Raw genomic sequence first — 26,760 nt, forward strand, 5'->3', positions numbered from 1 at the left:
CAGGCCTCAGAGGAGGCGCCTGCGGCTGGCGCTGGGAGGGAAGGGGTTAAGGCAGCGGGGGGGTGCAGCCTATGGCTGGAGGACACACCTGTGCGCAGGGGCGGCGGGCGGGGCCCAGGTAGGGGCCTGCGCTGCCCGGCAGGCGAGAAGGAAGGAGGAAGAGTGGAGGCCAGGGCGGCTTCTAGGCCTTGAATCCCGAGCCTCGATTCCTCCTCCTCTCCACGGCCCTCGCTCCCTGGGGGGGGCAGGCGGCCTGGTGGCAGGTAAAGGCCGGCGGGAGAGGGGTCCTGGGGCTGAGCGAGGGACTGTTGGGGTCGGGGGGGGGTGCTGAGGGTGGTGAGCTGGTGCCTGGGGGGCAGGGAGAGGCTGGGGGGGCGGGGAGGGGGCTCAGGGCGGGGAAGAGATGGGCGGGGGGCTTCCGAAGCCTTGACCCGGCCTCAGTGGATCAGCAACCCGGGATGGGCCTGGTGACGGCTGCCGGGCTCACCCGGAAGTGTCCCCGGGGACACGGGCGGTGGGGGAGGGGAGCCAGGGCTCCGCAGCTCCACCGGGCGCCTGGGAGAGGACTGCCGGCCCGTCCGGGCGGTGGGGTGGGGGCCCCCGTCTTACCCAGCAGTGTTTGGGTGCTGGTTGAGAGTCTCTAATACTGCCGGGTAATGATGGAGGCCCCTGCCCCGTGCCAGCGACGCCCACCGCCCCGGGCCCCCAGCACCCAGCTGGCCGTGACGCCCACTCCCGAGCCTCCCCCAGCCCTGGAGGCCCCCTCCTCTTGAGCAGAGGGTGCTGAGAAAGAGGTGGCCCTCGGTTGGCTGTTGGCTGGTTGCCCACGGAAGGGACACAATGGCCCCAGCCCCTCCCCCAACCCAGTGAGATTTGTCATCTGGAGGACCCAGAACCCACAGTTTGACCCTGAGCTGGGGACTGGCTCGCAGACTTTCAATAGACCTCAGCTGGCCTGCGGCCAGGGTCCTTGGAGCGACCGGCCGGCTTCAGCCCGGACGCCTGTGGCCGGCTCTGGGTCCATCTTCCAGCACAGTGTTGGATGGTCTAATGTTGAAGCTCCTAACACTGTCTGGTAAAGATGGCCCCCGGCCGGTGCCCTCGGCAATGACCTTCAGGGAGCCCTGAAGACCACGGAGGCCTCCAGACCAGCAACCTCTGACCTTTACCCTTGGGGAGGGGGGGTTAAGTCTCTAGGAAAAGTAAACAATGGGAGGAGACAAAATGGCTGCCTCGGAGACACAGCGGGACTTGGGAACACGTTGGTTCTCTGGGCATCTCCATCCTCTTCCTGCCTCGGGAATGCGAAGGAAATAAAATGTGGATGGGACTTGGGCGGACTCGTTCTGCTCATTCACCTCTCACCTTGGGCTTCCAGTTCCTCAGGGCTGGGGCGGCCACATCTGCTTGGTCTCCCCGTCCCTTTCATGACAATCAACCTGCAGAGCAGGGGACAGTTAATCTACTTTCTTCAAAAACCGAAGCAGCTGAAGGTGAACCCAGGCCCTCTGCCCTCTAACCCCACCACTAAGAATTCCAGGATTCCTACCTACACTTTCGCCCCGGCACGGCTGGGGTGGCATGTGGGCACAGCCAGCGGCCTCGTTTCTCTACCGCCCGACGACCCTCAGTGAGGGCGGCGCCGGGAAGGGAGGAGGCGCCTGTCCCGTTGGGGGCCCAGGGCTGTGGGAGTGAAGAGCCCACCTCCAGAGGTCGAGCCCTGACTGAGAGACTGAAGTGTGGGTAGCCTGCAGCAGGCGACACGGTTTGCCAGCCGTCTGAACCCGTAAACCCCCTGATGAGCACAAGTGGTCTCCCCACAGCTGCATGGAGCCCTGTTACCAAGGAAGCAGCTCCTGTTGGGGTCATGAGATTTTTGGTCTAGCTCAGCAAAGCCACAGCTGCTCCAGCCTTTAAAAAAGGAGATGTTGGTAAGCAAAGGGGTGATGCGGTTTAGGAGGGTGGGGTGGGGAGTGCAGCTGGCCTCGGACTCCAGGACTCGCAGTTCCCACCCTGGGTCCTGTTCTGGATCCGGCTCTGAGGGCTTCCAGGGTGAGAGCGGCAGGCCCCGGCCCTCCCTACCTGCCCCGGCCGGTGTCCTCGCGCCCCCTGCTGGAAGAGACGAAGAAGGACCCAGGAGTGCTCGGTGTGAGCGTGCGCATGCGTGCCTCCCCAGCCCAGTTCAGACACCAGAGGCTTTGACTTCGGATTAAGTAATAAACATTTATTGAGAATCTCTGGGGTGGTGGTTGTTGCTTCTGACCACGAGGGAGGAACCAACCCTGCAGGAAATCACACAGTCCCAACACCTCTGGCCGACACAGGGAGGAAAGTCACTCCCCTGAAAATGGTCAGTCTTTGTTCACCCGAGAAGGGCTGGGAGGACAGATGCAGAGGGGACCATCACTTGACGGTGGGGGCGGGGTAGGGCCCCAAGCTGGCTCCTCAAAAACCGGGGAAGGAAAAGATCCACTTCCTCCCTGAGGGTGGAGTTCTTGTTCAGCAGTTCATTTCTTACCCTTGATGAGGCTGTCACTGTGGAAATGAGACAGACGGTGACATTATTAGGGGGGGACGTACCTGTGAGAGGCAGAGCACCTCGGGCCACTCCCTCCTCAACTACCCTCCTCCCTGAATGTGTGAGTGGGGGGGTGAGAAAGGTGATGTGGTGGGGAAAAGGCAGGACCCCACAGAAACAAGGATGCACCATCAACTTACCTTCCCCTGTGGACGCCAGGTCACCAGATGAACAGGGAACACAGAAAGACAAGAGAAAGGTACATGTGACTTGACAGTTTCATGCCCCACCCAACTCTAAACCCTCCTCCGCTCCCAAGAGAAAAAGACAAGCATGTTGGAAGCCGGCAATCTCAGGCTCTGGGAAGAAGACTTGCTCCCCGGCCACTGCCATTTCTCACCCCTGCTTTCCCAGCATCCTTCCGTGCCCCAGAGCAGCTCCCGAGGAAGAACAGCCAGTATCATCTTTTACCACTTTTCACTTAAAACCTTACAATTAAAGTGCTTTTTACGTGAATAATCCCATTGGATCGCATAAAATCAATCCTGTGAGATTCAAGTTAGGAATTGTCAACCACCCACTTTTCTAACTGGTTCAGAGACATGGTGTTTTCAAGGGTCACACGAGTAAGCTGGTAACAGGCTCCAGAGCCCAGGCGGCCAGACTCTGGCCCTTGTTCTGTGTCAACACCCCACCTGAAGGCCATGCCTCTCACCGGGTGAAACTTTCATCCTGTAGGTTCAGCACAAGGTTGTCAGCAGTGAGATAGACACGATTCTGTGATGTGGCGATCTACAGGGCAGAAAGTAAGATGGATGTTTGTACCAAGCAAAAAAGACCTTGATTCCTACCCTTGCAATTCAGTAACCACTGGTGGAACACACGTGTGGGTTACGAACAGGGAAGTGGCGATGTGAAAGCCACGGTTTCTGCGCTCACACAAGGATCCAGAGCAGCGAGCAACTGTGATGCATTAAGTCCACAAGAGGCATGAACAAAAGGTCAGGGGCGCCCAGGGGACACCATTTTTGATGGGAGGAGGAGTGTCAGAGAAGCCAGTTTGAATAGAAATCCGAACACGCAAGACCCTAATTCCCTCATTTCAATGTGTAGAAACACCTTCCCCCCTCAAGGCGGCCTTGAGCTCACACTCACCGTCTTGGAGATGTTCTGGGCTGCCCGAATCTTGCGCAGCTTGATGTAGCCTGGGTTCTTGCCCAGAGCTTCTCCCAGGTGAGCAGGGTGGGGTTAAGGGTTCACACAAGGCCAGATCTCAGCTGGGGCCGCACCCTAGGACTCGGCTCACTCAGCCATCCTCTGGGCTGTCAGATCCAAGGTTGCGCTCAGGTGGCTCGTGCCCAGCCCTGCTTTGCCCCTACCTGTAGGCCTCCCCGCAGGCCGCTGCCGGGAACAGGAGGCAGCAGCACAGATGGAGGCAAGGCCAGCAGTGCTATTGATCTGCCTTACAGTGGGGAGCCAGGCCTCAGCTGCCCCACTAAGACTTCAGATCCCACCCAGCACCCCAAGCCCCCAGGGGTCAGAGAGCACGGCTCGCATTCGCCTTAGCGTCATCAGCCAGCCACAGGGCCGGACGGGAGCAGAGTGTCCCGGGGGCTGGGCTGAGAGCCCTGCAGCAGGATATCATCTTGGCGGCCTCAGCCTCGCCCTCGGCCTGCACGATCTTCTGCCGCTGTTCCTGCTTCGCTTTTTCCACCAAGAACTGGGCCCGCTGGGCCTCCTGCTGGGCTGTAGCGGGCGAGAGCCGGGGTCACAGATGCAAGGTGTCAGGAACCCCATCCCTCCTCCTGCTTCCTCAGAAACCCTTGCCTGACTCCTCTTGCGACTCACCCACTTGTTTAGCTTCTACAGCAGCTGTGTATTCTCGGCTAAAGCTTAGCTCAGTGATGGCTACGTCATCCAGTATGAGGCTGAAGTCCTTGGCCCTCTCTGTCAGCTCCCGTCGGATCAACAAGGACACCTGGGGGCCGGGGGGAGGAGAGAGGGGCGTTGAGGGGACTGGAGAACTGAAAGGAAGGCGTGCTTCTGTGATCGTCAGAATCCCGGATCTCCGGAGAACCGCAGAAAGTGCGCTAACCCCTTCTTAGTTCCTCGTTAGGCCAGTTGAGCTGGGAAGGACTTAGGTCACGCTGACTCCTCCATGCTGTACCAACCCCACACGCACGCCTGGACCACTTTTCTCCCACGCAGCCCGACACTAACTGCTATCGAGCTCCAATCTTGGCTCTCCTTGTTTCCCACGGTGGCCATCTGCACAGCTTTTTGGGGGCAACGGACCTCGGGTCACTACCCTTTCCTAACACCCAGTGCGCTGGGCCTAGGATGGAAATGCTGATGCTACGCAGATGGTGATGGGAGCCAGAGCCAGACCTGGGCCCGCTGGGTGATCAGCTGGGAGGCGTTGAACTTGGCCACCACGCTCTTGAGCACCTCGTTGACAATGGATGGCAACACGCGCTCCTCGTAATCCAGCCCCAGGCGCTGGTACATGCTGGGAAGCTCCGCGGCGTTGGGTCTGGACAGCACCCGCAGGGAGATGTTCACCATCTGCAGGTCTAAGCGTGAGGTTAGCAATGGCTGGGCAAGGCCACGGGGGCCTCAGCTGGCTTCCTAGCAAAGCCTGCCTCCCCAAGCATTTTCTCCTCTGGCTTCTCTCTTTACCCAGGGCAGTGCCCTGTGGTCCGGAACTGCCCCGCGGGGAGGAGAGTGATTCGGCACAGACCAAATGCGTCCTTGTCCACTGTCAAGTCTTCTCTACCCACAACCCTCCTCCAGTAAAGCTGACCTTTCTTTTCGCTACTCTACTTTAGGCTCTGTTACGCTGTACCATAATCCTGAACTAGACTGTAAGGACTTGAGAACAGAGATGGTGTTTTGTGAATCCTTGATTTCTTAGGGCCCAGGGTTTCGGGAATATTAAGCAACCTGCACTAAAAATCGTGCAAAACAGTACGTTACAGGTGAGCTACTTGCCTCATTGTGAACGTGTGTGTGTGTGTGTGTGTAAGGGTTGGTCTGGGGAATCTCAAAGGCACAGCTTCTGTGAATAGTCTAGGAGGGAACAGGTGCACCAGTGAAAAGTGCAGCCAAGTTTCCCCAGGACAGAGCGTACCAGTAGATTAATGAGTCAAAGAATTAAAAAAAAGGTTTTAAAACAAAGCTTTGTTCTAGGCAGTGACTAAGACAAAAGACAAACAATGCTCTCACCGAGTTCACGTTAGGGGGGAGGAACAGTTGAAAAATGTACAAACACACAGCGTGTCCAGAATGTACTGCTTGAACTCCAAAAGCAGGTACCTTTATTTTAGCTTGTTTGCAAAGGTGGAAACGAAGGCCCAAGAGATCTGACACTCCCATCTTGCCTAGTCTCTGGCCAGGCTCCCTTGTTTACTGCCAGTGGCACCCCAGTGCCCAGACCTACCTTTGGAGCCTGTGGGGGAGGAAATTTTTCGGGGTCTGGCGCGAATGTCATAGATGATGGGGTACTGGAACCAGGGGATCCTGGAGGGGAGGGAACAGGGACAGGGATTAGGAGACTACCGTTTCCCTAGTTTTGTCCGGTTTTCCTTCACCACGTGTTTCTTGGCCTGCTCCTCCTCTTACTGACCACGGTCAAAAAGAAATTCTCTTTTCCCTCCGGAGAACAACAGTATGTGCTCCTGAAGATGTGGCCAGCACGCACTGTTCTGGGAGATGGGGCCAGCACGCACTGTTCTGGGAGATGGGGTGAGGAGGGTAAAGAGCGGCGCGGAATCCCGCTGAAAGTCCTCCCACAGCCATAGGTGGGTCGGCGTTCAAGGGTGAAGGGTCAGGGTCAGGGTCAGTCCGCTCTGCCCGCCATTACCTGAAGTGAAGGCCCTCGGCCAGAATGGTGTCCTGCTGCACGCCTCCGATCCGATTAAAGAAAATGGCTCTGTGCCCTCCTTCCACTGCAGGGAGAGGGGTAGGGGTCAGCCCAGGCCGGGCTCAGAGTACGTGCCAGCCTCTGGTGGGGCGGGGTGAGGGGCTGGGTGAGCGCGGGGACCTGGCGGGGCTGGGCAGGGGTCCGGGAAGGGTCGGGCGGAGTCCGGAGGGCAGGCTGAGGTTGCTCACCGGTGAACACCGACTCGCGGACGCCGTAGGCCACGGCGCCGGCCCCCAGCAGCAGCTTCAGCGCCGTGCCCATGCCCCGGGGCCCGGAAGGCAGCCGTCCCGCTAAGTCCTTCAAGTTCTGGGCCATGTTCGGTCCTGAGGCCGGCGGCACCAGTGGTCCGAAGGGGGTGCCGGCCCGCCTCTACAGCTCTCCAGTTTACGGATCGCACCCTCCACACGAGGGTCCGGCCCCAGGTGCTCGCGGGAGAAAGGGCACCGGAAGTGCGTTCCGTTCTAAACTCTCCCCCCAGCCTACAGCGGACCCGAGCTTGCGGCACAGGAAGCACGCCTCTGGAAGTTCCCTCCCCTTTCTGGAACCCTGCCCTCCCAGAGCGGCTTCGGGAGCATCTGCAGCCAGCCGTCGCCATTTCCGAGCGCCCACTTTCAAAATGGCAGACGGAAGGAAGCTTGCATTTGGGGCGAGAGCGAGGCCCTAGTTTAAGGACGTTACACAATTTCCGGTCCGGTTGCAAGATGGCAGCGCCCGGTGGTGGATTGCAACCTCGTGAGCGGCGGGCCGCGGAGCAGGAAGAGGACTGGGATGCTGCGACGCCCAAGCGGCCCCGACTCGGGGTGGGAAGCAAGATAGGAGGCCGTAGGCTCATTGTGGTGCTGGAAGGGGCCAGTCTGGAGACAGTCAAGGTAGTTTCGGACTAGGGGGTGAAGAGCTAGTAGATCGATAGGATGGGACCAGGTTGGGTGAGGGTGATGGGCTCAAAGTGGATGGAGAAAGCGGAGACAGGTGAAACATGCTTTGGAGAAAGAGTGGCCTAATCGACCGTCTCTTCCTTTAACACGGGTCGGCAGTGCTCGTTTTCTTTGCCCTTGAATCCCATTGCAGCCGTCACATGCTTGCTTCCGATTGATTTACTAGGATTCTGTGGTAACCCTAACCCCATCCCCAACCCCAGAGTCGTCTAAGGGGAAGGGGTTTCGTCCATCGCGTCGTCCCGCTTCATCCCAAGACAAGCTTACTAGGTAGAGGGGAAAGGTAGTTACTGCAGCTCAGTCTTCCCACCCTTTTATTTGTAAGGACTTAATGTTTTAATACGTTGAAAGGTGTCTGTCACTCTCCTTTATATTACTGTACATTTCAAAACACTGCCTGGACCAGATTATCATTAATACTTTCACATCTTTAGTTTTACTGATCATTTGGCTCTTCTCCCGAACAAATCCGGCAGTTCCCCGTCTTAAAAATTTGTGCAGTGTTCTCATTCTTTTTGATATTGTTTCTCATACTGTTTAGAACTAAACTTGTTCAGTGAGTAGGGCCAGAAGAAGTAGCACTGGTTTAGAAGCCAGACCCGGATTTTAATCTTGGCTCTTACACTTATTTCAAGTGTGTGATTTTGAGAAAACAAGTTTGTCCTTAGTTTGTAAAGCGGGGGTTAATACTTTGCAGGGGGATTGTAATGAAAGTGCTTTAAAAGTAGTACATTGCCATAGTAATCTGAGTGCAATTCATTTCCAGCTTTTCTTCCTCAACCACTATGGCACTTTATTAAGCTTGCAGTTTAGAAAACTTTTTTCTTTTTTTAAATGACCAGCTAATCAGGTTTCCTTTCATTTTCTTCTATAATTGATATTTCTAACCTAATTATAGGTTCATATATTCATCTCTCACTTCATTGCCGCTGTCTTCCCAGGCTATTAATTCTGAGCATCACTTAACCACTTCATTTCTTCATATCTGTGGGGATGACAGTAGTTCCTATTTTACTGGGCTGTTGGAAGGATTAAAGGAGTTAATATGTGGAAAGGGTTTAGAATAATTTCTGTCACTTGGAAATACTTGTTATTATTATTCTTGATTCAGGTTACTTATTAGGAAGTTGAAAAGGTTGTGGGCAAATTAAAGTTCCTAGAGCATGCTCTGGAATAAATTAGGCCAGTTGTCATTAATGGTACTCCAAGGGTGATGGACTCCATAGCTGGTTGAAATCTTCCATACTGTTAGCTTTTGTCTTCCTTGTGCTGATACCTCTTGCTTCTGCAAGCCTCATCTGGGCCTGCACTCTCCATTTATTCTTTTTCAATTTTTAAAAATTGTTTATTTTTTATTAGAGTGTAATTGCTTTACAATGTGTTAGTTTCTGCTGTACAATGAAGTGAATCAGCTATATGTATACGTATATCCCCTCCTTTTAAAAAATTAATTAATTAATTTGGTTGTGCTGGGTCTTAGTTGGGGCAGGCGGGCTCCTTAGTTGCGGCTCCAGGGCTCCTTAGTTGTGGCATGTGAACTCTTAGTTGCAGCATGCATATGGGATCTAGTTCCCTGACCAGGGATCGAACCCGGGCCCCCTGTGTTGGGAGCACAGGGTCTTATCCACTGCACCACCAGGGAAGTCCCTCCATTTATTCTTTGTACTCCAGCCTCACTGCCCTTCTTTAAGCTCTTTGAAAGCACTACGTTCTCTCATACCTTAAGGTCATTGCAGATAACGCTGTTTAACTGCAAGCACCCTTTACTCGACTCTTTGCTTTATTAATTCCTACTTAATGTTTATTCATTTAACAATTATTGAGCCTATTAGGCTACTCATTCTTCAGTTATTAGGTTAAATGTTACTTTCCCATAGAAATGACTCCCTTCAAGGTATAAATCAGGTCCTCATAATTCTTTAGTGAACCGTTTAGTTTTCCTTCGTAATGTTTATCACAATTCACGTTAAATACTCATGTGCTTGTTTAGTTTGTCTCTTCCACTAGAAGGCTATAATGAGGACAGAGAATAAGGTTTTAAAAATTCTTGTATCTCCAGTGCCTATTACAGAATACACATGGTATGCATTCTCCGATTATTCTAATTAGTGGTTTTCAAGCTTATTAACCACAGCCCACAATAAAAAAAATTACATCGTGAGCCAGTATGCGCACTCAATTATATGAAGCCGAAAGTTCCATAAGCCTTTACTTACCGTGACTATACTTGAAGTACTCTGATGTTTTCTATTCTGTTCCATTAAGAGAACGAAAACCCTGGTTATAACTTACTAATGGGTCAAAACTAGATTCTTCTATTCAAGAGGTTTTTTTTTTTTTCTATAACTAAGAGTGTCCCATGGACTTAGTTCTTGGTCCTTTGTTTTACTCTCTGTGACATTCTTGTTATTTCAGTTACTCAGTTAATTTCAAAATCTATATGCCTCTTCCCCCAAACTTTTTGGAGTCATATCTCAAGATGTTGCTGGACATACAAATGTTGTGTTGATACATAAAAACTTGGCCTTTTCGAAACCTGTGTTTGTACTTACTGGTATGTTTTTATTTTTTTTTATTTTTTTAAAGTCTTTTAATAGAGTACTTGGAAAGCTACGTATTTTTTTTTTAATAAATTTATTTATCTTTGGCTGTATTGTGTCTTCGTTTCTGTGCGAGGGCATTCTCCAGTTGCAGCGAGCGGGGGCCACTCTTCATCGCGGTGCACGAGCCTCTCACTGTCATGGCCTCTTGTTGCGGAGCACAGGCTCCAGACCCGCAGGCTCAGTAGTTGTGGCTCACGGGCCCCGTTGGTCCGCGGCATGTGGGATCCTCCCAGACCAGGGCTCGAACCTGTGTCGCTTGCATTAGCAGGAGGATTCTCAACCACTGCGCCACCAGGGAAGCCCTACTGGTATGTTTTTAAACTTTTTATTGACCACCCTATAATGCTCCTCAGGGCTCTGATTTGCAGTTGTTTCTTTTAGCGGTTGCTCACATGTCTTAAAATTGGAACCACCCCTCTTTGTTTTACTTATGAGAACGTTCCTTGATTAAACTACCTCTTGCCTCATTAGAATTTTCACATTTCTTCCTGCTCTGATTTGCAGCTCTTTGTGCATGTTTGTTATAGCAACCTGAGGGTAGTGACCGCATATGTTTTGCCCAATGTCTACATAATGCTTTTGTGATAAACAAGCATTCAGTCTTGCTCATTAACCTCACTTCTGCCTGGTTCCAGAATCCCTCACTGGCTTTGCCTAATACCCATAGGTTTTAAAATTAAATCCAGTTTAGGGACTTCCCTGGTGGCACAGTGGTTAAGAATCCGCCTGCCAATGCAGGGGACACGGGTTCGAGTCCTGGTCCGGGAAGATCCCATGTGCCACGGAGCAACTAAGCCCGTCCACCACAACTACTGAGCCTGCGCTCCAGAGCCCGCGAGCCACAACTACTGAAGCCCACGCGCCTAGAGCCTATGCTCCGCAACGAGAAGCCACCGCAATGAGAAGCCGGCACACTGCAATGAAGAGCAGCCCCCGCTCGCTGCAACTAGAGAACACCTGTGCGCAGCAACAAAGACCCAGCGCAGCCAAAAATAAACAAATAAATTTTAAAAAATTCAATCCAGTTTAGATCCTGTGGAATCACAGGCTGCACTCTTCCTCCCTTTTCCCTCCAAGACCAGTTATGGGATGGGGTGGCGGGGGGAGGACGTGGCCACACAGTAATCCCCTGGACGGTTTTCAGGGCCGCACACCGTGTGTCTGATTTAGTAGGTCTGGAGTGGACCTGAGAATGTGACTGTCTTAACAGGTTTCCAGATGTTGCTGGTTGGGGACCACCTCTGAGAACCGCTGTTCCAGGTAAAAGCAGCTTATGTTGCTCTTGACCTTGTTCCGTTCGTCAGGTGGGGAAGACGTATGAGCTGCTCAACTGCGACAAGCACAAGTCCATGTTGTTGAAGAACGGACGGGACCCTGGGGAAGTGAGACCAGACATAGCTCACCAGGTAACTCCAGGGACAGGGCTCAGGCCCCCGTGCCTCTGTACGGAAGGTAAGGCAGCTGCGTGCGACTTCTCTTCAGTCTTAACCGTGCCTTGGTCTCCGCCTCCCTCAGAGTTTACTGATGCTGATGGACAGTCCCCTGAACCGGGCTGGCTTGCTGCAGGTTTATATCCACACACAGAAGAATGTGCTGATTGAAGTGAACCCCCAGACTCGAATTCCCAGAACCTTTGACCGCTTCTGTGGCCTCATGGGTGAGAGAGAAGCCTTAGGACTGAAACTTGGCAGTAGTGATGAAGGGAGAGGCAAAGGGATAAATTAAGTGTGGAATTTTTAAGTGGGGGAGGGGCACACGTGGCTGACTCCAGAACAGGGGGTCTGCGCTTTCTTCCCACGCACAGTGGGTACAGGCCGCGTGGCTTCCTGGCTGAGGAGCAGGGAGGGGGCCTGTCACCACACAACCAGTGATGTGCTCGACAGCTGCTTGGTCATGACGTTTCAGTCGTGTAGACACGCAGGGCATGTGGAGCTCAGCTCACCTGAGGTTTTTCCTGGTTAAATTACTGGGCATAAGAGGCAGGCTCTCTGGCTAGCTCTGAACTCTTTTTTCTGCCCTAGTTCAGCTTTTACACAAACTCAGCGTTCGAGCAGCTGATGGCCCCCAGAAGCTCTTGAAGGTGAGGTGCTGACAGCTACTAGGTGGAGGTAGTGCTCTGGGAACGTGTCTGGGGCTGATTTTTCTGTTTTTCTTTAGGTGATTAAGAATCCAGTGTCACATCACTTCCCAGTTGGGTGTATGAAAATCGGCACTTCTTTTTCCGCCCCGGTCGTCGGCGATGTGCGGGAGCTGGTGCCCAGCGGCGACCCGGTTGTCTTTGTGGTGGGGGCCTTTGCCCACGGCAGGGTAAGGCCTGGGCTCAGCTCTTAGATTCTTCCCGGAGCTGAAGCTCAGGACAGAATCCCAGGAGCACTTAGTGTTTTGATGATCCTTGTCCTTATAAGTTGGGGACAGATGAAGCTTCCACTTCCTGCCCCCAGGGCGCATCCTTTGAGGAATGCTGGCATATGTGGCATGGTCAAAGCCAGGGCCGTCTCCGTCCTTTGCTCACACTGGTATTAAACAGCACTGGGAAATGGTAGTTTTCCTGCCCTAGACAAGGGCTGAACCTGTGACGGAGTGACAGAGCCGGCTGACTGACTGCTCTCTCCCCAGCTGGATGTGGAGTACACAGAGAAGATGGTGTCCATCAGCAACTACCCCCTCTCTGCTGCCCTCACCTGTGCAAAGCTCACCACAGCCTTTGAAGAAGCGTGGGGCGTCATCTGACAGAAGCACCCTGCCCTGACACAGAGACTGTGGACATTGCTTCCCCGCCCCGGTGCTCAGCTGACTGCCGCAAGACCCCTTCCTGCACCGAGACCGGGGTTTGCGCGGGTCCGGGCTGTACACCTGCTATTTGTTTATCTTATAAACATTGTTCTTGCAAACCTAGTTGTCCTTTGGGGATTCCTAAGCTCAGCAGCCTCTGATGGTGTGACCTGGTGTAACCCCTCAGACCTCAGGAAGACACATGAGGTTACAGTGTTTGCAGTCTGGCCCTGGGCTTCGCAGGTGGGCTTTGTGCCCTAAAGGAGGGAGCCCTGATTATTTCAGCCATGGCAGATGTGGAGGGCTGTGTCTGAAAGAAGGCAGTCAGGAGCGCTAGAAGTGAAAAACAACACACTGAAGTGACTTTATCTGGTACAATCCTAGGTAGAAAAGTGGAGCAGGTGGGGCTGTGCCCCTCCCCTCCCCCCATGGGGGGGGGCGGAGGTAGCGGCACATATACAATCATAATAAATTGGCAGAAGAAAACCACAACAGATTCCTGGCTAGAGGGGGAGAGATAAGGCAACGTGCATGGGGGAGCCCAGAGGGGAGACAACGGGCCCCTCTACTCCTCCCACGAGAGTCTCCCCTTTGGCCCCAGATGGAGGCGGGGCCGGCAGCAGAGGCACAGCTGGGGGAGCCCCGTCTTCCCGCACCCTGGCTTCTGGTTCTCTGTGCTCTGGGACGAAGGAGTGCTGTGGAAAGGGAGGCGAGTCGTTTCTGCACCAGTCCTGCTCTGGGCCACCTGCAAGGGGAGAAGGCGGGCGGGCAGGTCGGTCTCGCCCTCCTAGTCCCCGGTCTGCAGCCCTTCCAGCTCCCTCCGGGCACGCCTCAGGGTAGTCAGTGCCCCATGCTGTGCTTCCTGGAAGGCAGGCCCCGTGAGGTTCCCCCTGCATCTCCAGTACTACCCCTCCGCCCCAGTCTGTTGCTCTCTTCTGTAACCCGGTAGTTTCAGCTCAGCTGGAGGGATCTTACCAGGGAAATAGATTATTCCATTTTCTTTAACTTCTCTTTCCTCGGCACCACTGCTTTGCGAACGTAAGGCAATGTGAATAGTAGACTCAAGAAGAAGACGTGGCCAAGGAAATAGACGGATTTATACACCTGTGGAGGGATACAGGCCACCGCGGTAGACAGAGGGCCTGGATTCGGCCCCACTGCCTGAGGTTTCAGTGGCTCCCTCCCCTCCTGGCAGGCAGGCCCTCGTGTACCTTCAGCCATTTGTCCCACGTGAAGAGGCAGAAGGCAGTCATCGAGTAACCCATGAAGAGCCAGTGGATGGTCTGCTGCACCAGGTAGTACAGGGGCTGCAGGACCCTGACGGAGGCCAGGCTGCTCAGGGCTGGGCTGTCTTGAATCAGGCTGGCAGCCTGTGGAGGAAGGGGAGAGGGCTCAGCGCCTTACCCCTTCTCAGGCCCCTTTCATCCACCACCCTTAAGGTTTACCTGTCTTTCCACAATAACAATGAGGAATTCCATCTGAAAGCAGACCAGGTACCCTGAGTGGAGGCCGTGCCAGAGGGACAAGAATAGCAATGAGAGGCCCTGGGATAGTTGTTTATTTCCAAGGAACTTGAGTCGTTTGAAGAAGTAACTAGAGAGAAGGGTGAGAAAGGATGAGACTCAGATCCATCCTGCCTCTGGGTTCTTGGAGCCCTTAGGGGTGCAGGGGTGGCGGCTGCTCCCACAGGGCCCCCTGGGGGAGGGGAGGCAGTGCCCTCTGATCACTTTATTTATTTATGGCTGCACTGGGTCTTCGTTGCTCCGCACGGGCTTTCTCATTGCAGTGTGCACGGGCTTTCTCACGAGCGGGGGCTACTCTTCCTTGCGGTGCGCGGGCTTCTCATTGCAGTGGCTTGTTGCGGAGCGTGGGCTCTAGGTGCGCGGGCTTCAGTAGTTGTGGCTCGCGGGCTCTAGAGTGCAGGCTCAGTAGTTGTGGCGCACGGGCTTAGTTGCTCTACGGCATGTGGGATCTTCCCGGACCAGGGCTGGAGCCTGTGTCCCCTGCGCTGACAGGCGGATTCTTAACCACTGCGCCACCAGGGAAGCCCCTCCGATCACTTTAGAATGAAAGGCAGTGAAGCTGACGAGTCACGGTTTAGACAGAAAATAGACGTAAGGCTCAGCTGGGGCCCCGCCTGGTACAACGGGTAATGACGGAGGGCCTGCCAGGCGCCTGGTGCTGAGGCTGCAGCGGTGAGCGGGGCAGGCCCTGCACCCACACTGCTGACAGTGCCCCCACTCGTGGGACTGAGGAAGTGTTTGTGAACATAAGGCCGGCAGCAGAAGTGGGGTGAAAACCCAGCACTTAAGGCCATGTATGCCTTGTTTCTGTCTTTCAAAAATGACAGGGATGGGACTTCCCTGTGGTACCCCAGGTGGTTAAGAATCCGCCTGCCAATGCAGGGGACACGGGTTCCAGCCCTGGTCCGGGAAGATCCCACATGCTGCGGAGCAACTAGGCCCATGCGCCACAACTACTGAGCCTGAGCTCTAGAGCCCGTGAGCCACAACTATTGAGCCCAGGTGTCACAGCTACCAAAGCCTGCGTGCCTAGTGCCTGTGCTCCGCAACAGGAGAAGCCACCGCAGTGAGAAGCCCGCGCACCACAATGAAGAGTAGCCCCCGCTGGCCGCAATTGAAGAAAGCCCGCGCGCAGCAACGAAGACCCAACGCAGCCAAAAAACAAAAGGGACGGTTTGGGGGGGTTGGGTTGGGGACAAAAGTGGGTGTGGCTAGGGGTGTGAGAGTGACTGACGGGGGGGCCCCCCGAAGTGGGGAAAGCTGGAGGAAGTGACGTGCGACCTCCCCGGCTGGGCGCTTACCGGGCCACCCAGGCGTTGGTGTTGATGTTGAAAGACGCGATGGTGCCCGTGAAGCGGGGATCTGTCTCAAAGAGCCACACCTTCATGTTGGCGCAGGTGTCCCACTTGGCCCTCCCGAGCTCGTCAAGGCCGTGGAAGCCCAGCCCCGTCAGGATGCACACGCCTTCCTGAGGGAGCCACGGCGTAAGCGACCCGCCGCTCTGCGCCTCACCCAGCCTGCAGCTCGTCTCGCTGCGGCCCCGGGCCCTCTCTCCTTACCGTGACCAGCCAACAGGCGACGTATTTGTACAGCACAACCTTGCCCCAGACCAGCATGTACAGGCAGCGGAACCAGAAGCTGCGGTTCTTGACAGGAGAGACGGCATGAGCGTTAGGGACACCGCCAGGCCAGGAGGGGCCCCCGTGCTCCCCGTCCTCACACGTGTGGCTGACTACCACCCTGTGTCCCCCCGACGGTCTGCCTAACTGCTTTGCAACAGGCCAAGGGGACCCAGCAGGGAGCCCCCTCGGAGAGGCCCTCAGACAGTGCTGTCCTCAACTCCTCTCCTACAGAGCCGGGCACCTGGGACACTAGTGCTGGGGGACTTTCACATCCACGTTCGACGTCAGCTGAAGGAGACCACCCTCCCCAGAGCCGGGACGGAGCCTGAGCCAGCACTCCCCCTCCCTGGGTCCTGAGCTCCTAGAGCCCTGGTCTGCCTGGGCCGGAGGGGGCTCGAGCTGCCTGGCTGTAAGAGGGCGAGCTCGAGCCGCTGGGGGAAGGTCAGGGGTGCTGAAGTGCACCTGGCACAGCCCTGTGCCCGCGAAGGTCGTTCAGTGCTGGCTGATGAACGGGTCCCGGCCCGGCTGGCATTGACACCAACTCTGAGATCTAGAGCAAAACCAACACGCGTTTGTAGGTGGTGTTACCCACTTCTCGGCTATCTACGGGCTCCTGGCCTGGCCACTGTCTATCTCTGGCGCAGTCGCACTGCTGCTGTTCAGGAAGCACTCACTTCGTAGTCGTCAGTGAGGAGATAGTCTTCTGTGATGTGCTGGCTGAGCAGGGTGTAGCCCACCAGGTAGACAAGGCCCAGACTCAGGCGCTTGAGAGCAGGTACGGTGCTGGAAAGGAACAAGCAGGGTCACCACGGGCGGAGGCCCCTCCCTTCGCCCTCCGACCTCCACGAGGGAGCAGCTTCCCAGAGTGAGCGTAGCCTTAGGGCCGGACATGAGGATGGAGTGTGCAGACCCTGCGAGTTCTGGGGTGGGGGTGGGGCAACGGGGGGGCGGGCCGGGGGATCTGGGGTGCTCGCCCTCGGGGGTCCCGTGGCCCTCGAAGGCTCCCCCATGTGCTTGGGCTACATCGGGACTGAAAGCCCGATGCAGAGACGGGGAAGGACCGGTTTTGGATCTGCTCCCTCCTCTCCTGGCTGGATCAATGCTCAAATGCAGGCTGGACAAGTTCTCCACAAAGGGATTTTCCTGGTAACTTATCAATCTTCTACTGTAAGATATATTTATATATATATAGATTTTGATATATTTAACAGTATTTTTTAAACTGGGAAAGTGAGTGTTAAAGGCAGGGACATGACTGGTTCAGGCAAAATCCTATGGCATAAAAGTGAATTTTTATTGTTTGTACTACAGGGTCGGGAGGGATGGCGGGAAGTGACCCAAGCTGAAAAGGGCCCCCTTCCTGCAGTAAGCAGGCACGGAGCGCCCGTCACAGGCCATGAGCCAGGGCCAGGCCAGAGAATGCAGCCGGCCGGCCTGCAGGAAGTCACTTCAGAAGTGGCTTTTTGTCGGGCGAGATGCCTCCGCAGACGCCCTGACTGAAGGGGGCCGTTACCTGTTTGGTATCTTGCCTGGTAGGTCAGTCAGCTGTCCCTGCACCAGCTTCATGTAGTGGTTCATTGAGAACTGGGGCCCCACCAAGAAGGCCCCATAGAAGTAGGAGAAGCCAGCAACCTCCAGCAGGGAAGGGACACCCCGTATGGCGTATTTCTGTTGCTCAGAGGACAGGGATTTCTATGCCGAGAAGAGAACGAATGGTTCAGGACCCCAAGAGCCAGTCTGAGGGCTCCCCACCCTTGTCCCCACTGATCCAGGTTCTTCAAATAGAGCCTCTCTGAGGGGATGACAGCACGGAGAAGAGTCGGTGCTCCGGGGGAAATGGGCACGCGCAGGCGCAGCTCGGCCTAGGCCGGCTGCTGCTCTTCCCAGTGCCTTGCTGGCCCTGATCTCTGGACTCTGAGCTAGAGCTGGACCCGGGCAATTGTCGGTCCTTGATCGGTGCGGCCGGAAATGGCGATCACACGGGCGGGCATGAGGGCATGGGGATAACAACAGCCGTCCTCCTTCCCTCTGGTTAAACTCCTTCACATCTCTGCGGAGGGAGGGGTACTTACTTGATCTTTCCCTCCGTCATAGTAGTCGATGACGAGACCTGCGCGCAGAGAGAGAAGGTGTGGGTGGAGAGGAGGGAGGGGACATGGGACGTGGCCAGGAGCGCACAGGGCAGGGCTGGGGGTAAGCCTAAGGTCTGAAGAGAGGAGCCTGGGTGTCAGCGGGGAAGGCAGGGCCCCACCACTCACCGATCAGCTTCAAGGTCAGGACACAATGTGGCATTGTCCACTTGATATCGTAGTTGCCAGTGGCTGTGTAATAGTATCCGGCAAGAAGGTAGGCCTGGGAGAGGGGCAAATATTTATTCTACCATTGCTCTGAGTTATTTTCTCCCTGCTCTGAAATCCAATGTATTCTTTTCACTTTTCCTTTCTCCTGGTCTAGAAACTGAACCTGTAAAGGGGAAGAGACGTCCTCAACGCTTAAACTCTGTGGCTCATTCTACGTGGATTTTCTGCCTTGCCTTTAAGTGACTCCCCTCAGGGACAGCTGGGCTAATCTGGTCAGACTCAAAGAACCCCAATGGCACAGTCCTATGCACAAAGGACTGCCGGCACCCCGTCCTTGAGGCGGGCGAAGCATCGTCACTGCAGCCTGCAGATGAAACACCTGGGGCTTCTGGCAAGTGACCCAGAGCCACACTGCCAAGTGTCGTGGGGAGAAAGGATTAGAAACTGGATCTCCCAGTCCACGGCTTCCTCTACACCACAGTCCCCATCCTCCCCGCCCCCAACTGCTGTCAGCTGTGACCTGAGCTGCCCAGGGAAAGACGTTTACCATCTGGAAGCAAAAGGTAGTGAGGATGGCAGTGATGGTGCGGCCCATCAGCCGGAGGATGAGGAACTGAAGCACGACGCATAGCAGGGAGTGGTAGAGCTGGATTCCTGGATGCGGAGGAGAGAGCAAAGTTTTGCCTGTTTTTCTCTGCATTCCCACCCTTCCTGAGACTTCTAAACACAAAGAGTATACATATTAAAAAACCTTTGGTATTAGGATTTTTCTTCCTTTTTAATAGCCTCATGTTTTGGAGGAAGGGAAGGAAATTAACTGTATAAACAGAAAGGACTGCTAGGGAGTTGCTGTATTTCTGAACTTCGGGCCTACGGGATGCTCCTGAGGGGACTGCTTGGGTCCGTCGGCCAGTTCCAGCCACAGCAGAGACAAACTGGTGCTTCTCTGTTGATGGTGTCTGGTAAGGGTACCCATTCTCAACATGCTTTTACCGGGGAGGGGAATGTATGTGAAGGGAGAAGTTAAGCTTGTGTCCCTGCCCATACAAACCCTCTGCTACCAGAGCATCACAACTTCCCTCTCCATCAAATTCTCTCCAGGAAATTTTGTTCAGGTCTGTTCCTTCCAAGGTTCCCTGTAATCACAGTGCTCAGTTCACTCACCAAAGTTATAATAAGCAATTGAGAGGCCTGTAAAGGTGTGGAAGAGATGGATGAGGTAGCTGTCCTTGTAGAAAAGGTAATGCCGGTAAAACAAAGCCAAGGGGTAACCTGGAGGGGGAGAAGAGCAAAAGAGGGTTACTCGTGCCTGGCGTCCTCCCAGGTTTGTTTTGGAAGTTGATCTGGCATGAAACTCAGCCCAGAGAGGAAAAATCATGCATTATATGGATGTCTACAAAGACAGTAACAGCATCCCCAATTATCAAAAGAAGTCTCTTTGTAAATACAAATTTAAAACTGAAGGTATTTTATATTGAGGCAATACAAACTGGGTCTGAAGACTAGGTTTCATTTTTCATTTCTGGCTTATTAAATATTGCTAGGTATTTTCTCTTGCATTTTCCTTAAATGATACAAGGGATTCAGGGTGCCCAGAAACACCATTTTACACCTTTATGACCTATAATAATTTCATCACTAGCAGAGTATTATCAGTCGGATTATTTTTTCTTTTTTCTTTCTTTCTTTTTTTTTTTTTGGCCGCCCGGCATGTGGGATCTTAGTTCCCTGACCAGGGATTGAACCCACGCCCCCTGCAGTGGGAGCGTGGAGTCCTAACCATTGGACCACTGGGGAAGTCCCTCAGTCAGATTGTTAAGAGGATAAATATAAATTATTCCCGGCTACAAACTGGGGTTGCTGACGGCCTACACAGTTGCATAGCAGTTACAGGACACATGTAGATACTCCTTACATAATGGGCATCGACCAAGTTATAAATCCAACTAGGTATACTGGGAAAATGTCTTCTCAAGCCGTGATTTAGAGTATGATCCCGGGGCTTGACTGAACTACAGGGGATCTCCTGATGGGCCATGAACTGATGACGCACGGCCAAGGGTTGCTTACTGAATTAAAAAGGGCCAACGACATTCGTTATTCCTAAACAAAAATTAGCATGTTCCCTGGTTTTACTACAGACCCACATTCAGTGTTCCATCGAGAAGTCTGGCTGATGTGCTTGGCAACCTTCCTACTGCAGTAGCGTGTGTGCGAAGAGTTGGGATCCCCACTGTTTTTTGGAAGGACACTTTACCCAGTCTATCATTGCATAATCAGTGTTCTGAGTTGGTCATGGTTTACAGCTGCTGCAATTCTTACTTTTTTTTTCTTTTTTTGGCCACATGGCTTGCGGAAATCTTAGTTCCCTGACCAGGGATCAAAGCTGTGCCCTCAGCAGTGAAAGCCTGGAGTCCTAACCACTGGACCCCCTGGGAATTCCCCTTACTTTTCAATCATAAGTTGCAGTTAGTTTATTATTGGCGATATAGTTGCGAGTTTGGTTAACTCTGCAAGGCTTAGATAAGTGTCATACATAAGGTGCTCAATTATTTAAGTGAATAAGTAAATGGATAATCATGTTATATATTAGCTTATGTCCTTTTAGTCTTTTTTCCCATAACTTTTTTTTTTAAACTTATGATCACAACCTGTGTACTCACCTATCCTAGTTTTTTTCACACAACAGTGTATCAACCATTTATCTTCTTGGTGCCAGGATTTGCTGGTGTTCTTTTTTTTTTAATTTAATTTATTTTTTTATTTATTTTTGGCTGTGTTGGGTCTTCATTGCCGTGCGCGGGCTTTCTCTAGTTGTGGCGAGCGGGGGCTACTCTTTGTTGCGGTGCGTGGGCTTCTCATTGTGGTGGCTTCTCTTGTTGCAGAGCACGGGCTCTAGGTGCGTGGGCTTCAGTAGTTGGGGCATGCGGGCTTCAGTAGTTGTGGTGCACGGGCTCAGTAGTTGTGGCTCACGGGTTTAGTTGCTCCGTGGCATGTAGGATCTTCCCGGACCAGGGCTTGAACCCGCATTCCCTGCATTGGTAGGCGGATTCTTAACCACTGCGCCACCAGGGAAGCCCTAGTATGTCGTTATTTTTTATGGCTGAATAATATTCTTTTGTTTGGACAGACCATACTTCATTTACCCAATCATCAGTTGAAGGACATCTGGGTTGTTTCCACTTCTGGGGTATTAAGAATAAGGCTGCTATGGACATTCCTGTACAACTTTTGGTGTGGTGTATGTTTTCAGTTCTCTCGGGTATATACTTACGAGTGGACCTCTTGGCTCTTTTATCCTCTGACTAGCCCTTCTTGGTCAGTGGTATAGACCAGTTTTCAAAATTTCCCATGCGTTGTGGACCAATACTTTTGTAAAATACAAAGTCATGGGCTTGGATGATGTGGCACTATGGAGTGGCTACAAAAGTTCCTAAATGTTTACTTTTCACTCATTGTGCTTGCTTTGAGCTTTGCCTTGGCCAAGGGTGGTGACGCAATTCAAGTAGATGGCGCCAGCCTCTCTTTCTCTGTCTCTTTCACCCAGGCTTTTCTCTGGCTTCTGAATACAGCTGGCCTCCAGGAGTCAGCCCTGGTCCTCTGCTATTCTTTTTTTTTTTTTTTGCGGCACGTGGGCCTCTCACCGCCATGGCCTCTCTCGTTGCGGAGCACAGGCTCCGGACGCGCAGGTTCTGTGGCCATGGCTCACGGGCCCAGCCGCTCCGCGGCATGTGGGATCTTCCCAGACCGAGGCACGATCCCGCGTCCCCTGCATCGGCAGGCGGACTCTCAACCACTGCGCCACCAGGGAAGCCCTGCTATTCTTGCTATACTGTCCTCTGGAAACTCCATCCACTCTCATGTAACTTAATGTGATCTTTACGCCAAAGACAGGTCCACATCTTTAATCCTGACTTCTCAAGTTTCAGTTCCACATTTCCTACTTCCTGGCTGGGCATTTTCAGTTTGATATCACATACCATCTCAAACTCTGTGTGACCACAACATGGACTTTCCCCCGAATCAGTCTTCTCTTGGCTTCTTTTGTTTGTTAATGGTGTTACCGTTCTCCAGGCCACACAACTACATTCAAAGGCTTGAAGTTGTCTTTGCCTCTTCCCTCTCCTTGGTTCCCTATACCTATAGCCACCAAATCCTGTTGATTCCTCCTTTCCAGTGTTTCTTGCCACCGTCACACCCCCCTCCTTTCCTGTGCTACATCTGCAGTGAAGGCCCTCAAGCACTCCCCCTTCAACTCTTGCCGTGACCTCACCTCTGCCTGCAGCCTCATCCTCCAACAATCCTCCACCAGAGGGCTCTTCCTGTAACCCCTGCTCAGAAAACATCAACGACTCCAGCTGACTACTCAACACAGTACCAGTTCCCAAGCCGAAGATTCAAGGTCTATCTTCTAAACTACATTTCCGGTTAAAGCCTCTATCTCCCTGCTCCAGGTGACTGATATGCTAGTTTTTGCTCAAATATATCTTGTGTCTTTCATCTCTAGACCTGCGCTTGTGCCAATGCCTTTGGGTGGGACACCTTCTCCAACCACTCCTCTACCCAGTAGAGTCCTACCCATTCTCGGAAACCCAGTTCAAGTGTCTCCTCCTTTAAGGCTACCGCAGACCATGATGAACTCATGGCCCTGTGCGTTATGGACTCATCCCTTAAATACATGGCACTTAGGGCGAAGACTCTCATTTGGCAAATCATTGTATACAACAAATTCCCATTCCTTACATTCTTGTTTTATCTTAAAATTAACATGTTCACAATCTCTTTTCCTAAAGTCCTCCTATACCTTTGGATCTCCCATAGCATACTATCCTGTGTACTTCAGTTTTTGATTGGTTGACCAACAGTAATTGACACTTAATAGCCATTTGATGTTGAGCATCAGTTTCCTCATCTGTAAAATGGGGACAGTACCTGCCTCAATGAGTTGTAAGGACTAAAGGAGATAATGCATATAAAGTAGTTAGCACAGCCTAAAATATTGTAAGTGGTCACAAAAATTACACACACACACACACACACACACACACATTCACATAAAGTTACAGGGAGTTTGTAAAGCAGGCCTTAACTGAGAAATTCCGGTGAAAGTGGGTATCAGGGCTTCTGAATCTAATCTCCATTCCATGTGACAAATGACTAAGGGATTTCCTTCCCATCTTCATTTCAAAAGAAGAGTCACAGCATATTTATTTTATAAGGATACTGATTATGGTTTGCCAAGAGCATTTTTTCTAAAATGCAACGTACTATTAAATTAAGGCACTGTATGGTTAGAAGAACACGAACTCTGGAGTTGAGACAGATCTCAGTTTGAATCCTGGTTCTGCTACTTCCTAGCTGCTCCCTCAGGCTGGTTGATGAGTTAATTTTTTTTGGTCCTCAGTTTCATCAGTAAAATGAGTATCTAGGTTTGGGTTCATATATTAAGCCTGGTACATATTAGATACTCAATAACTGTGAGACTGCTTCAACCTCTGCTTTAACAGAGAAGTGCCCGGCGATCTCATCCAGCCACATGGCTTTAAATACCATCTGTTTGCTGATGGCTCCCAAATTTGTTCTTCACACTCGTGTACAACGTGGACTGGGTGCACGCCTAACGGATATCTCAAATTTAACAGGTGTCAAACTGAACTGCTGACACATCTCTCTCACAAAGCCTGCTCCTCCCCTGGCTTCCTCATTTCAGCAAACGCCAACTCACTTTTCTGCTCACTCGAGGCTGAAACTCTGCGACCTTCTCATCCTTCCTGAACCCCACCCTCCCCCTGCAACCAGTCTGTCAGCAAACTCTGTCTGTTCTACCTTCAAAGTGAACCTGGAATTTGACCACTTCTTCCCCTGGTCCAGGTCAATGCCATCTCTGGCCTGTACCATTTAAAAATTTTTTTATAGTATTTTCTGAAATTTTTATTTATTTTTGGCTGCGTTGGGTCTTTGTTGCTGCATGCGGGCTTTCTCTAGTTGCGGCGAGCAGGGGGCTACTCTTCATTGTGGTGCGTAGGCTTCTCCTTGCAGTGGCTTCTTTTGTTGCGGAGCACGGGCTCTAGGCACATGGGTTTCAGCAACTGTGGCACGTGGGCCCAGTAGTTGTGGCTCACGGGCTCTAGAGCGCAGGCTCAGTAGTTGTGGCGCACGGGCTTAGTTGCTCCGCGGCATGTGGGATCTTCCTGGACCAGGGCTCGAACCCGTGTCCCCTGCATTGGCAGATGGACTTTTAACCACTGTGCCACCAGGGAAGTCCCTCTGGCCTGTACTATTACAGTCGCCTCCTGACTAATCGCCCCATAGGCCTTCAGTCTCACTCAGCAAAAGCCGAAGTCCAACCAGAACCTACCAGACTGATCTGTTCATCACTCCCCCACCTTTCTCTGACTCATCTCTTACTCTCGGCTGCCCTTCCTGGAATGCCAGCCAGGTGCAACCTTAGAGCCTTCGCATTAATAGGTTCCTTGCCTGGGATGCTCTTTCACAGATAAGCTCAAGTCCCTCCAGCCCTTCAGATTTTTACTAAAATGTCATCTTATCAGTGAGGCCTTTATAGTATCTAAAATTGCACACACTCACTCCACCCTCTATGCCACCAACACACACTTCCTGTTCTTCTTTCTTACTTCATTTTTCTATTTCCCTCAACACTTATTACTCTTTCACATACAATGTATTCTACTTATTTATCAGTCTTTGAAGGCAAGGATTTTTGTCTCTTTTTTTCCCCTGCTGTACCACAAGTGCCTTGTACAAAAAAGATCTTTTCCTGGTACAGAAACGGTCTTTTCCTGGTACAAAAAAGGTCTCAAAAATATTTGTTGAATGGAGGAAAGAATAAAAGAATGAATGAACAAATACTGTATTCTAGGCAGTCAATAAAATATTTATAGAGCATCCATTATGTGGTCAGCAATGCATTAGGCAAAAGGAGAATATGGTAGATTGTAAGAGATGCTTTTAGGCTCTTAAGGAGCTTTTTAGAGAGAAAAGAAAATCAAGCAACGATGTTCTATAAATGCTAATTGCATGGAATAGCCAATGTTGTAGAGGTTAGAGGAGAGGTCAATAATGAACACAGCAGTTAGGATGAAAAGAGAAGAAATAAGGAATGGGCAGGAGAATTATGTACTAAAGACACGGTGGTAGGAAACAGCATGGAACAGTCCCTTCACAAGACCGGCTTGACCACAAGAAGGGACAGGAAGGTTTGGAAAACCAGGCAGAGTCTGAAATTGATATAATAGGAAAAAAAATCAAGAGGAATGACTGGAACGGGGGTTATGATGGAAAGGGATAAATTAAAGGTGGCTAAGCCCCTACAATGGTCTTCAAACTTTTTTTTTTTTTTTGCGGTACGCGGGCCTCTCACTGTTGTGACCTCTCCCGTTGCGGAGCACAGGCTCTGGACGCGCAGGCTCAGCGGCCATGGCTCATGGGCACAGCTGCTCTGCGGCACGTGGGATCTTCCAGGACCGGGGCACAAACCTGTGTCCCCTGCATCGGCAGGCGGACTCTCAACCACTGTGCCACCAGGGAAGCCCCTTCAAACTTTTTCGATGGAATAGCCCCTGAAAGAATTCTGAAAAAATATAGATGCCTTCTCACATTTGTAAGTTGCCATCTAACGTTTATAAGTTTTTTTTGCTTTTAATTAATTTTTTTTGGAGTACAGTTGCTTTACAATGTTGTGTTAGTTTCTATTGCACAGAAAAGTGAATCAGCTGTACATATACACATACCCCCTCTTATTTGGATTTCCTTCCCATTTAGGTCACCACAGAGCATTGAGTAGAGTTCCCTGTGCTATGCAGTAAATTCTCATTAGTTGTCTATTTTATACATGGTCTCGATAGTGTATACGTGTCAATCCCAATCTCCCAATTCCTCCCACCCCCAACCTTCCCCCTTGGTATCTGTACATTCGTTCTCTGCATCTGTGTCTGTAAGTTTAAACAACAGCAAATGATGTGTTTTTAAACATGTATATTGAAGGTGTGCTTTAAGTACACATGGAAAACGTCTGCCTTGTAATCTAAATGGCAAACCAATCAGCTTGATCACTTTCTGTCAAAAGAGGTCTAACCTCATTTTTTAATTCAAATAAACAAGTTAATACTTCTCCTCATGACAACCACCTTGTCTCTGAATTCTACTTCTAAGATGGAACGATAAGGCAGAAGGTTGTCATGAGTTTGTCTCCTGGATAAAATAAGGGGCTGCTCCTCTTTGCTTCACTTTTGTGGCTCCTGTGAAATGTTTCCCTGGGGCACCCCTTACCCCCGGGCCTTTCTCCTTTTTTTTTTTTTGCCACGCCGTGCGGCATGCAGAACTTCCCCGACCGGGGATCGAACCTGCATCCCCTGCAGTGGAAGCACAGAGTCTAAACCACTGGACCACTGGGCAAGTCTCCTTTCTAAAGGCTGGTGAAAAGTGACTGTAAGAGAACTTTCAGAGCAGACACTGTCTCAAGTATGTCAATTTTAGAAAAGAATACATATGGAAGCTTAAAATCTGAAAGTGGATTCCCTCATCTGTGCCCATGTATCCCCTGGA

The 26,760-nt window shown here is 52.0% G+C and overlaps 3 protein-coding genes and 1 non-coding gene across 7 annotated transcripts in view; 1 reads left to right on the plus strand and 3 right to left on the minus strand.

The window, feature by feature from the left end:
• Positions 1-2,203: 2,203 nt before the first annotated feature.
• Positions 2,204-6,930, minus strand: PHB2 (prohibitin 2). The gene is made up of 9 exons (XM_089920240.1): positions 6,629-6,930; positions 6,381-6,465; positions 5,958-6,037; positions 4,907-5,091; positions 4,367-4,496; positions 4,161-4,264; positions 3,674-3,751; positions 2,719-3,310; positions 2,204-2,535 (listed from the first exon to the last, which is right to left on the minus strand). The coding sequence occupies exons 1-8, from the start codon at positions 6,753-6,755 to the stop codon at positions 3,230-3,232; spliced, it is 870 nt and encodes a 289-aa protein (XP_089776366.1). The 5' UTR covers positions 6,756-6,930; the 3' UTR covers positions 2,204-2,535; positions 2,719-3,229.
• On the minus strand, positions 3,842-4,097 carry LOC115802895 (small nucleolar RNA U89). The gene has a single exon (XR_004023473.1). It is a non-coding gene; the product is annotated as a small nucleolar RNA U89 (small nucleolar RNA).
• Positions 6,931-7,104: 174 nt separating the features above from the next.
• On the plus strand, positions 7,105-12,869 carry EMG1 (EMG1 N1-specific pseudouridine methyltransferase). Of its 3 annotated transcripts, none has more exons than XM_089920241.1 (6): positions 7,105-7,240; positions 11,283-11,384; positions 11,494-11,635; positions 12,000-12,058; positions 12,136-12,285; positions 12,595-12,869. In XM_089920241.1, exons 1-6 carry the CDS (start codon positions 7,142-7,144, stop codon positions 12,706-12,708), a joined length of 666 nt encoding a protein of 221 aa, XP_089776367.1. In that variant the 5' UTR covers positions 7,105-7,141; the 3' UTR covers positions 12,709-12,869. The 3 variants fall into 3 exon arrangements, with proteins under 3 accessions (XP_089776367.1, XP_022433182.1, XP_022433181.1); XM_022577473.3 differs by having other exon boundaries at positions 7,107-7,309; XM_022577474.3 differs by lacking the exon at positions 12,136-12,285 and having other exon boundaries at positions 7,105-7,309.
• A 221-nt stretch (positions 12,870-13,090) lies between these two features.
• The window catches only part of LPCAT3 (lysophosphatidylcholine acyltransferase 3), a 29,710-nt gene continuing 16,040 nt past the window's right edge, over positions 13,091-26,760 (minus strand). Inside the window, exons 2-13 of one of the 2 annotated variants that reach the window (XM_089920238.1) lie at positions 19,360-19,467; positions 18,743-18,915; positions 18,154-18,247; positions 17,968-18,005; positions 17,409-17,587; positions 16,570-16,678; positions 15,833-15,919; positions 15,575-15,741; positions 14,196-14,343; positions 13,962-14,120; positions 13,726-13,854; positions 13,091-13,495 (exon numbers count right to left, since the gene is read on the minus strand). In XM_089920238.1, coding sequence (XP_089776364.1) covers positions 13,738-13,854; positions 13,962-14,120; positions 14,196-14,343; positions 15,575-15,741; positions 15,833-15,919; positions 16,570-16,678; positions 17,409-17,587; positions 17,968-18,005; positions 18,154-18,247; positions 18,743-18,915; positions 19,360-19,467 — 1,379 coding nt within the window. In that variant the 3' untranslated portion in view covers positions 13,091-13,495; positions 13,726-13,737. The remainder of the gene's footprint in view (positions 13,496-13,725; positions 13,855-13,961; positions 14,121-14,195; positions 14,344-15,574; positions 15,742-15,832; positions 15,920-16,569; positions 16,679-17,408; positions 17,588-17,967; positions 18,006-18,153; positions 18,248-18,742; positions 18,916-19,359; positions 19,468-26,760) is intronic. The other variant, XM_022577471.3, reaches the window with a different exon arrangement.

The sequence above is a fragment of the Delphinapterus leucas genome, chromosome 11 (assembly GCF_059928025.1).
Source record: "Delphinapterus leucas isolate spDelLeu-1000000601 "Yukka" chromosome 11, BTC_Dleu_Yukka2, whole genome shotgun sequence".
Lineage (NCBI taxonomy): Eukaryota > Metazoa > Chordata > Mammalia > Artiodactyla > Monodontidae > Delphinapterus > Delphinapterus leucas.